The sequence below is a fragment of the Cebus imitator genome, unplaced genomic scaffold, assembly GCF_001604975.1.
Source record: "Cebus imitator isolate Cc_AM_T3 unplaced genomic scaffold, Cebus_imitator-1.0 Scaffold181, whole genome shotgun sequence".
Taxonomy (NCBI): Eukaryota; Metazoa; Chordata; class Mammalia; order Primates; family Cebidae; genus Cebus; species Cebus imitator.
The window spans coordinates 2,709,189-2,720,427 of record NW_016107496.1 but is presented as its reverse complement, the minus strand read 5'-3'; the positions used below and the strand labels follow the sequence as shown (position 1 = coordinate 2,720,427).

The window sequence follows — 11,239 nt, the reverse complement described above, 5'->3', positions numbered from 1 at the left end:
ATATATATATATATATATATATAGACATACACATATGTCTATATAGACACACATATATATACACGTGTATATATAAATATATATACATATATATGGTGGAAATACATGCGTTTTGTGAGAGGCAGAACTGGGCTTGAATTCTGACTTTATCACTTAGTTATTTTATTAGTTCGAGCAACTTATTTAACCTCTTTAAGCTTTATTTTACTCATTCATTTTACAGTATTTTCTATAGTGTTGCTGGGGGTATTAAATGAGATAATGCATTACAATGCTTAGCATTTTATTAAGTTCCTGGCCCTGAACAAATGGTAGCTGCTTCCATTATTGTTGTTCTAATTGTTATTAAAGAGTCAAAAACATGCCTATGGTCATTCAGCGAGCCTGTGGTGGCAGGCTGGGATTCAGAATTAGGTCTGTCATTCTAAAGCCCATGTTCTCTACAGCACGTTGCTTTCCTTATCTTCCTTAAAAAGTATCCATAGATGAAAAAAAAGAAAAATAATAATTCACAGATATTTCATACATTTATCTACATCCTAGCTAAATAATCCACAAATATTTAAATGGCTGGGGCCTGTGGGGAATAGGAAGAAAAAAGGAGTCTTAGTACTTAACCTCATATATTCCTAACTGGACTGTGATTCCCTCAATAGCAGTTTAATGCAGTTGTTAAATATTCAGGCTTTAGAATAAAAGAGACTTAGATTTGAGTCCCAGTTTCTTAACCTCTAAGATTCTCAATTCCTGGTCTGTTAAATGGGGTAAAAATAACATTAACTCCCTTTTAGGAATATTGGGGGCATAAGATAAAGTAGTATATTTAAAACAGGACCCAGGACAGGCATGGTGCTCATGCCTATAAACCCAGCTACTCAGGAGACTGAAGCAGCTGGATTGCTTGAGGCCAGGTGTTCAAGACCAGCCTGGGCAACACAGCAAGATGGTCTCTTAAAAACAAACAGGCAAAAGTTGGGGACAATGGCTCATACCTGTAATGTCAGCACTTTGGAAGGCTGAGGCGGAGGATTTCTTGAGGCCAGGAGTTCAAGATCAGCCTAGGAAACATGGCAAGACCCTGTCTCTACAAAAAAATGAAAAAATTGGCTGGGCATGGTGGCACATACCTGTAGTACCCGCTACTTGGGAGGCTGAGGCAGGAGGATTACTTGAGACCAGGAGGTCAGGGTTACAGTGAGCTGTGATCCTCCCACTGCACTCCAGCCTGGGTGACAGAGCAAGACCCTGTCTTTAAAAAATAAATAAATAAACATACATATATACATACATAAAATGTTTTAAAAAGCTGGGTGTGGTGTTATGTGCCTGTAGTCCCAGCTATTGGAGAAGCTGAGGCAGGAGAACTGCTTGAGCCTAGGAGTTTGAGGCTGCAGTGAGCTACAGTTATACCACTGTGCTCCAGCCTGGGTGACAGAGTGAGACCCCATCTCTTAAAAAAAAAGTGTTTTAAATGACAACAACAAGAACAAAAACAGGGCCTGAAACATGGTAAACTCTCCCAAATGTCAGCTGGGAAAGACAAAGACAAAGAGACTGTGTCATCTATTTTTTATTCCTCCCATTAGTTCAGTCAGTTAACATTTAGTGCCCCTATGTACATTAAAAATATGTATCGCAATCAGCTTGCCTGATACTAAATAAGGCATTAAATAAATTAAAAGGAAACTAAATATGATTCCCCATACCAGAAATGTCTTACTTAAGAGAGACAACTCTGCCACAGAGCTGGCTTCATAATCTGAGTTCAAACTACAGAAACACTTGGAACCACCATTCTATCTTAAGGTTCTAGTATCTTGGCATGTACAACCAGAGAAAGTCTCTGTTTCTGCTTCGGAAGAGAATTTTCTCTCTCCCTCCAAGAAGTTAAAAAAAAAAAAAACAGACCCGCGCCTTCAAAAGTTTTTTTCAGTGTTTTTTTAAGGACCTATAATACTTTTCAATCTCGTGGCATAAAGAGATAAAAAGATAATACATAGAAAGAAAGAAACACAGTCAGGTATCACTTAATGACGGAGAACATTCTGAGAAATACATCATTAGACAATTCTGTTGTTGTGCAACCATAATAGAGTGCACTTCCATAAACCTAGATGGTACAGTCTGCTGCACCCCTAGGGTCTATGGTGTAGCCTGGTACTCCTAGGCTACAACCTGTTCAGCTGTACTAAATATTGTAGACAGCTGTGATACAGTAGTAAGCATTTGTATATCTAAATACAGAAAGGCCAGGCTCGGTGGCTCACGCCTGTAATCCCAGCACTTTGGGAGGCCAAGGCAGGCGGATCACAGGAGGCCAGGAGTTTGAGACCAACCTGGCCAGCATGGCGAAACCTTATCTCTACTAAAAATACAAAAATTAGCCAAGTGTGGTGGTGCATGCCTGTAATCCCAGCTAACTGGGAGGATGAGGCAGGAGAATCACTTGAACCTGGGAGGTGAGGCTGCAGTGAGCTGAGATCACACCACTGCACTCCAGCCTGGGCAACAGAGTGAGACTCTGTCTAGATTAAAAAAAAAAAAAAAAGTTCAGTAAAAATATGGAAAAATAATCTTATAGACCACCATCGTGTATGCAGTCTATCATTGACCTAAATGTCATTATGTGGTACGTGACTGTATAAAAGGTTTGACCCTCCTCTGCTCATAATCTGGAAAATGTGTATCAGTAAAATTCAGACTATAATTACCTTCTTCTTTTGTTCTTCCCCAGCCACTTATAAAACACTTTGTGTTTCCATCCAGGATTTGGAAAACATCAAAAGGTAGGCAAATAGGCTGAATATAGTCATTATACCTCACTGCTTTTTTTAAGTGAAAAAGTGCAATGTCATTTACATAAGATTCCAAAATGAAGTTTGGATGAATAATGATTGCTTTAATTTTTATCTTCTTGGTATGAGGATGGTGACCATGTATATTATTAGTTCCAATCACAGCTCTCCATATTAAAGGATTGCTGAAAGAAAGTAAACATTCTTATTATAAACACCTTTACTTAAGTGCATATTCTTAATCTCCCACTAGTTTTGTTCTCATGGTAGATTAATAATCAAAAACTTTAATTCTAGTTTCATGTGACATAAAATATCAACTAACACAAGTATCATGATCTAGGAAAAGATAAAAAGACTGATGGAACCGAAAATCCAGAAACAGGTTCAAGTACATGAGAATTTAATCTGTTATTAAGGCAACATTTTTTTGCCAATGGACAAAGAATGAATTATTCAGCATGTGGTATTGGGGCAACTAGTTATTTGAAAAGAGAAATAAAATTAGATATCTGAAATAACACTAAACGCCAAAATAAACTCCAAACGGATTAAATATTTAAATGTACAGATCTTTTTAATAAAGAGTTCCTATCTTTTAGAGATACCCAAAGTGATATGTCTGAGATTTGCTTCAAAATAATTGGAGGGGGAATGGTGAGGGTGTAGGTGAAACAAGATCAGGTGTCAGTTGATAACAGGAAGCTGGATGATAGGTACATGGAAGTTCACCAAAATATTCCCTCTGCTTTTATGATGTTTTTGAAACTTACTGGAATCAAACATTTGGATATTAACTTAGCATGTGAATTAAAAAACAAGAGCAGAAAATAACATAGATGAATATTTAACACTGACGCAAGAAAGGATTTGATAAAGCATGACACTAAAGGTAAAAAGAAGAAGCAACTAATAGATCTTGGCTGTCTTAAAAAAGCAAGCAAGCAAGCAAGGAAGCAAGCAAGCAAAAAACCAAAACCAAAACCAGCGAAACAGTCAGTAATTAAAACCACAAGAGGTTAACAGTAGTTAACATCTGGAATTGAATTACAAAGGAGGAACTTTCACTTTATATACTGTTGTTTACAAATACTGAGATAACTTTTCATCCTTCAAACTGGCAACATTGAGTGTGACCATGTGTGAGCGTGTGAGCGTGTGTGTGTGTGTGTGTGTGTGTGTGTGTTCGATGATAACAGTGTAGACAAGAATTAGAGGAAAAAGGGCACTGTTATTCATGGCAGAAAATGTAAAGAGACAGGCAATTTGACAACATGTATCAATATCCTAAAAAAGCTGCATAGCATTTGACTCTGCCGTTCTACTTCCTAGAATTTATCCCAAGGAAATAAAAGATGAACACAAAAATTTAGCTATGAAAATACCACAGAAATTTTGGCACATCTACAAAGTGGAAAACAGAAGCAACATACGTTGACATGGAAAAATGCTCATGTTATATAGTTTAATAAAAAAGGTGCCAGATGCGGTGGCTCAAGCCTGTAATCCCAGCACTTTGGGAGGCCAAGGCAGGCAGATCATGAGGTCAGGAGATCAAGACCATCCTGGCCAACATGGTGAAACCCCATCTGTACTAAAAATACAAAAAAATTAGCTGGGCGTGGTGGCGTGTGCCTGTAATCCCAGCTACCTGGGAGGCTGAGGAGGGAGAACTGCTTGAACCCGGGAGGCGGAGGTTGCAGTGAGCCGAGATTGCGCCACTGCACTCCAGCCTGGAGCCTGGAGACAGAGCAACACTGCCTCAAAAAAAAAAAAAAAAAGCTACTTCACAGTTTAGATATATGAGCCTGTTATATAAAATAATCTGGCTAGAAAAATCTAGAAGACTATGTAACAAAAAATTAACAGCTATTATTTCTAGGAAGTATAATAATAAGATAAGAAAAATCATTTCTGTTTTCTCATTTTCTTACATTAAATATGTTCTAGGCCGGGCATGGAGGCTCATGCCTGTAATCCCAACACTTTGGGAGGATGAGGCAGGCAGATTGCTTGAGCCCAGAAGTTCGAGACCACCCTGGGCAACATGGCGAAACTCTGTCTCTATAAAAAAATACAAAAATTAGCTGGGTGTGGTGGCATGTGCCTGTAGTACCACCTACTGGAGGCTGAGGTGGGAGGATTGCTTGAGCTCAGGAGGTTGAGGCTGCAGTGAGCCATGATTGTACCACTGCACTCAAGCCTGAGGAACAGAGTAAGGCCCTGTCTCAAAAAAAAACAACAACAACAAAAAACAAACAAACAAACAAAAACAAACAACAACAAAAAACCAAAGGCCGGGAGCAGTGGCTCACACCTGTAATCTCAGCACTGTGGGAGGCCGAGGCGGGCGGATCACGAAGTCAGGAGTTTGAGACCAGCCTGGCCAACATGGTGAAACCCTGTCTCTACTAAAAATACAAAAATTAGCTGAGCATGGTGGCAGGTGCCTTTAATCCCAGCTACTTGGGAGGCTGAGGCAGGAGAATTGCTTGAACCCAGGAGGCAGAGGTTGCAGTGAGCCGAGATTGCGCCACTGCACTCCAGCCTGGGCCAAAGCGAAAGTCTGTCACAAAAAAAAAAAAAAAAAAAAAAAAAAAAAAAATTTTTTTTTTTTTTTTAAAAAAAAAAAAAAAAAAAAAAAAATTTTATAAAAAAAAAAAAAAAAAAAAAAAAAAAAAGTTCTACTTCTTTATTTTTTTAAATATAAGATTGCACATACACTTACCATTTGACAAGGCATTCTCACTCTTGGGTATTTACACAAGTGAAAAGAAAACTTAGATTCACACAAATGTTTATAGTGACTTTACTCATAATTGACCAAACTGGAAACAACTTAAATATCCTTCAAGTAGTAGATGGATTAACAAACAGTGGCACATTCATATGTATTTGGCCATTCTTGCTTTGTTATAAATAAATATTTGGGCCGGGCGCAATGGCTCACACCTGTAATCCCAGCACTTGGGAGGCCAAGGTGGGTGGATCACGAGGTTAGTTCAAGACCAGCCTGACCAACATGGTGAAACTGGGTAATTTATAAAGAAAAGAGGTTTAATTGGCTGACACTTCTGCAGGCTGCACAGAAACCATGGTGCTGGCATTGCTTGTGGTGAGGGCTTCAGGGAGCTTACAATCATGATGGAAGGAGAAAGAACAGGAGCATTGCATGATGAGAAGGAGCAAGATGGCAAGTGGGGAGGTGCCAAACACTTTTATTTATATTTTTTCCCTAACTTTCATGTTACGTTCGGAGGTACATGTGCTGGTTTGTTACATGGGTAAACTGTGTGGCAGGGGTTTGGTGTGCACATGATGTCACCACCCACGTAATGAGCATAGTACCCAATAGGTAGTTTTTAGTCCCCCTTCTCCACCCTCAGGGAGGGTCCAGTGTCTGTTATTCCCTACTTCATGTCCATGTGTACTCAGTGTTTGGCTCCCGCTTATAGGAGATAGCATGCAACATTTGGTTTTCTGTTCCTGTATTAATTTGCTTTGGATAATGACCTCTAGCTCTAGCTATGTTGCTACAAAGGACATGATTTCATTTTTTTTTATGACTGCATAGTATTCCATGGTGTCTGTGTACCACATTTTCTTTATCCAGTCCATCATTGACGAGCATCTAGGTGGATTCCATGTCTTTGCTATCTGAATAGTGCAGTGATGAACATATGCATACATGTGTCTTTATGGTAAAATTATTTATATTTCTTCAGGTATATATTCAGTAATGGGATTGCTGGGTCAAACAATAGTTCTGTTTTTAAGTTCTCTGAGAAATCTCCGAACTGGTTTCCACAGGGGCTGAACTAACTTCCATTCCCAGTGGCTCACACCTGCAATCCCACCACTTTGGGAGGCCAAACAGGCAGATCACTTGAGCCCAGGAGATTCAGACCAGCCTAGGCAACATAGTGAAAGCCTGTCTCTACTAAAAAAAATACAAAAATTAGACATGGTGGTGCACACCTGCAGTCCCAGCTATTCAGTAGGCTGAGATGGGAGGATCACCTGAGCCTGGGAGGTGGAGGTTGCCGTGAGCTGAGATTGTGCCACTGCCTGCCAGCCTGGGAGACAAAACGAGACTGTGTCTAAAAAAAACACAAGAAAACAAACCACCAATGAAAAATACTTATTACAGAGCCATACTAATCCAAAGAGTGTGTGATACTAGCATAAGGACAGATCTATACATTGATGGGAACTGAGAGCCCAGAAACACACCCTCTCATATCTGATCAACTGATTTTCAATGAGGGTACCAATACCATCCAATGGGGAAAGGACAAACTTTTCAACAGACAGCGCTGGGAAAAACTGGATAGCCACATGTAAAACAATGACGTTGTACCCTTACCTGATATTTTATGCAAAAATTGACTCAAAATGGATCACAGATCTAAATCTAAGAGCTAGAACTATAAACTCTTAGAAGAAAACACAGGGAGGCCGGGCGCGGTGGCTCAAGCCTGTAATCCCAGCACTTTGGGAGGCCGAGGCGGGTGGATCACGAGGTCAAGAGATCGAGACCATTCTGGTCAACATGGTGAAACCCCGTCTCTACTAAAAATACAAAAAATTAGCTGGGCATGGTGGTGCGTGCCTGTAATCCCAGCTACTCAGGAGGCTGAGGCAGAAGAATTGCCTGAACCCAGGAGGCGGAGGTTGCGGTGAGCTGAGATCGCGCCATTGCATTCCAGCCTGGGTAACATGAGTGAAACTCATGTGTCTCGAAAACACAGGGGAAAAGCTTTATGATACTGGATTTGATATAATGATTTCTTACATATTACACCAGAAACACAGGCAACAAAAGAAAAAAATAGATAAATTTGACTTCACCAAAATTAAAAGCTTTTATGTATCAAAGCACACTATCAAGAGAGTGAAAAGATGACCCACAGAATGGGAGAAAATATTTGCAAATCATGTGTCTGACAACAGATTAATATCCAGAATACATAAAGAACTCCTACAACTCAACAAAAAAGCAAAGAGCCCAGTTCTAAAATGGACAAAGGACTTGAATAGACATTTCTCCAAAGAAGATATACAAATGACCAATAAGCGCATAGAAAATGCTTAACATCACTATTAATTTGGGAAATTGATAGAAAAGCCACAATGAGCTACAATTTCACATTCATTAGGACAGTTATTATCATAGTAGTAAATACAAGTATGATGAGTCATAAGCTAGGGATAGGGAGACTGATATTCTGGATCTACTTTTTTTTTTTTTTTTTTTTTTTTTTTTTTGAGACGGAGTTTCGCTCTTGTTACCCAGGCTGGAGTGCAATGGCGCGATCTCGGCTCACCGCANGCGATCTCGGCTCACCGCAACCTCTGCCTCCTGGGTTCAGGCAATTCTCCTGCCTCAGCCTCCTGAGTAGCTGGGATTACAGGCATGCGCCACCATGCCCAGCTGATTTTTTGCAGTTTTAGTAGAGACGGGGTTTCACCATGACGACCAGGATGGTCTTGATCTCTTGACCTCGTGATCCACCCGCCTCGGCCTCCCAAAGTGCTGGGATTACAGGCTTGAGCCACCGCGCCCGGCCTAGGATCTACTTTTAATCAGTAGGGAGGGTTAAGGAACAGAAGCAGCAAATTTAAGATACTGCACAGGGAGCCTTCACAGGCCTTGGGGACCACCTGGATAGGTGAAGTGGGAGAAATCAGATAACTCTCTGGGTAATGGAACTGTTGATGATGGTATTAACTGAGAAAATAGAGAAGAAACAGTATCAGAGGAAAGTAAATTCCGTTTTGGACTTATTTAGAATGTGACTCCCTTGGAGGGAGCTGGAAATATGACTCATCAGGAGAGACCTAGGAGTTGACAGCACATGGTGATTGCCACAGCAGAGGCAGATTAGACATCTCTAGGAAAGAGTACAGCATGATAGGGGGCAGGCCGGTCGTGACTCACGCCTATAATCCAAGCACTTTGGAAGGCAGAGGCTGGTGGATCACCTGAGGTCAGGAGTTTGAGACCGGCCTGGCTAACATGGTAAAACCTTGTCTCTACTAAAAATACAAAAATTAGCCAGGCATGATGGCAGGCACCTGTAATCCCAGCTATTCAGGAGGCTGAGGCAGGAGAATCACATGAGCCCAGGAGGCAGAGATTGCAGTGAGCTGAGATTGCACCACTGCACTCCAGCCTGGGCAACAGAGCAACACTCCATCTCAAAAAAAAAAAAATAATAATGTAAAAAATAAAGGATTTCTTTCAACAAATACAGTATACTATGTATAAGGAAGGCATTATGGCTATTTGCAAACATAGCTTAACTGAGAATGGCTGAAGTTAAACGGTCCTCTATCACTTCAAACTATCTCCTAAGAGAATAAAATGTTTGTGTTCTGAATACATACCTAGCGTCTTTAGTGCAGTGGGCAGCTGTGAGGACCCACCTCTCTCTCACTAGGGTTCCCCCACATACATGAGAAAGAACATGGCCATGTTTAACCTGCAGGCTCACCACCCAAGGCCATGTGCCCGCTTGAGCTTCTGTGCCCCCTATAATCCGGGACCCTTGCAGCGCATCCTTAAGTGGTGCCGTTCCACAATCTAAAAGTAAAAATGATACGTTATTTGGACTGAGCATCTATATTATGTTACTTCCTAAGCTGAACATATTAATGTAATCCTTTAAATTCCTATCTAAACATTAAGCAAGCTAACACACCAGAGACATGCCCATATTTTCAAAGAAACTTGGAGAGTTAAGACAAATATGCCATACTTACAGACAGGAAGTCAACACAATCCATTAATTTTAAAACTCTAGTCCCCAAAAATATAAATTTTTCTGGCCACGTATCACATTCTTCCTTAGGTGAAACAGCGGTTAAAGAGCCTGGGAACAGTGAGTCGAGAGATGCAAATTCTAATGCTCACCATTTCACTTGTTGGGCTAATTTTTCTCTACTATAGCATGAAATGGTCACCTCATAGCCTTCCCTTTCAACTCTTTATCCCCTGACTTATTAATCTATAAAATTGGGATGATAAACCCCAGAATGTTTTGAGGAGAAAATACAGATTCACAATACAAACGTGTCATTTTACTGTTACGACTGTTACTATAACGGGCCTAGAAACTGTCTACGTATGTAAAATTTTGGTTAAAGGCGGCTGGGACAACAGGAAAGGAGGAACCCAAATTCAAAGGCTGTAGCGGTGGGGAAAAGGCAAGAGGGGCCCACAGACAGGCGCGAACAGGTACTGCCCTTTGTGTGCGCCCCTCCTTCCCTCCGCCGCCCGGGCCTCTTGCGGGGGGCCTCAGCCTGCCGGGAACCAGCGGCCGGTTCCACCGAGGGGCCGAGCCTGGGCTTTTCGGAGGGCGAGTGAGGGTCTGAGTATAAGTGAGAGCTCCCCACAAACAGCAGCGCTACACTCAGGAGCCCCAGCCGCATTTTGGAGGCTGGTGAGCAAGATGGCGGCAGGTACTTCCCACCCGCCCTGGGCACGTGGGGCGCACGACCTGGGGGCGAGGCGGGGAGGCACGAGTGCAGGCAGGGCGGGAAGGGGGCCGCGGGTGGAGTGCGGGGAGTAGGTCAGTTTAGAAAGAACCCCTCCGGGCCGGGCGCAGCGGCTCACGCCTGTAGTCACAGCACTTTGGGAGGCCGAGGCGGGCCGATCACCTGAGGTTTGGAGTTCGAGACCAGCGTGACCCACACGGAGAAACCCCGTCTCTACTAAAAATACAAAATTAGCCGGGCGTGGTGGTGTATCCCAGCTACCCGGGAGGCTGAGGCAGGAGAATCGCTTGAACCCGGGAGGCAGAGGTTGCAGTGAGCCAAGATCGCATCATTGCACTCCGGCTTGGGCAACAAGAGCGAAACTTCTCAAAAAGAAAGAAAGAAAAAGAAAAGAAAGAAAGAGAAAGAAAAGAAGGAAAGAAAGAAGTGGGGGAGAGAGAGATAAGCGGGGGGGTGGCGGGAGGGGGGAGAGAGAGAGAGAGAAAGAATCCCCTCACTCTCAAGGTCTGATCGGGTTCCTCATCCACCACTATACCCCAGGTGATGTCTGATCACCCTGGCCTGTCCAGCAAGAATCCTGTTAGATTGGTTAGCCAGAATCCCATTACTCCTGATGCTACCTCTTAGTAATTTTCCGTCCACTGACACCCCTACCCTGCTCCTTGGCTGCAAATTCTTTCTTGCCCTTGCTGTGTTTGGATTTTAGCCCAGTCCCTCCACCCACTACAAAATCCCATTGCCATGGTCCCTATCCCTATCCGGATGGTCCTGAATAAAGTCTGCCTTGCTGTAATGAGTATCACTAAGTTTTCTCTAACATAATCCAAGGGTTTTAAGAGTGATATCTAATGTTCAGCTTTAAATTGTTCTGTCATTCCTATCTTGTTTTTTTTTTTTTTTTTTTTTTTTAGACGGAGTTTCGCTCTTGTTACCCAGGCTGGAGT

The 11,239-nt window shown here is 42.1% G+C and overlaps 1 protein-coding gene across 1 annotated transcript in view; it reads right to left on the bottom strand.

Moving 5' to 3' along the window:
* The window catches only part of TMPRSS12 (transmembrane serine protease 12), a 36,663-nt gene extending 26,393 nt beyond the window's left edge, over positions 1-10,270 (bottom strand). Inside the window, exons 1-3 of the mRNA XM_017545847.2 lie at positions 10,043-10,270; positions 9,186-9,381; positions 2,712-2,980 (exon numbers count right to left, since the gene is read on the bottom strand). Coding sequence (XP_017401336.1) covers positions 2,712-2,980; positions 9,186-9,381; positions 10,043-10,229 — 652 coding nt within the window. The 5' untranslated portion in view covers positions 10,230-10,270. The remainder of the gene's footprint in view (positions 1-2,711; positions 2,981-9,185; positions 9,382-10,042) is intronic.
* Positions 10,271-11,239: the final 969 nt, after the last annotated feature.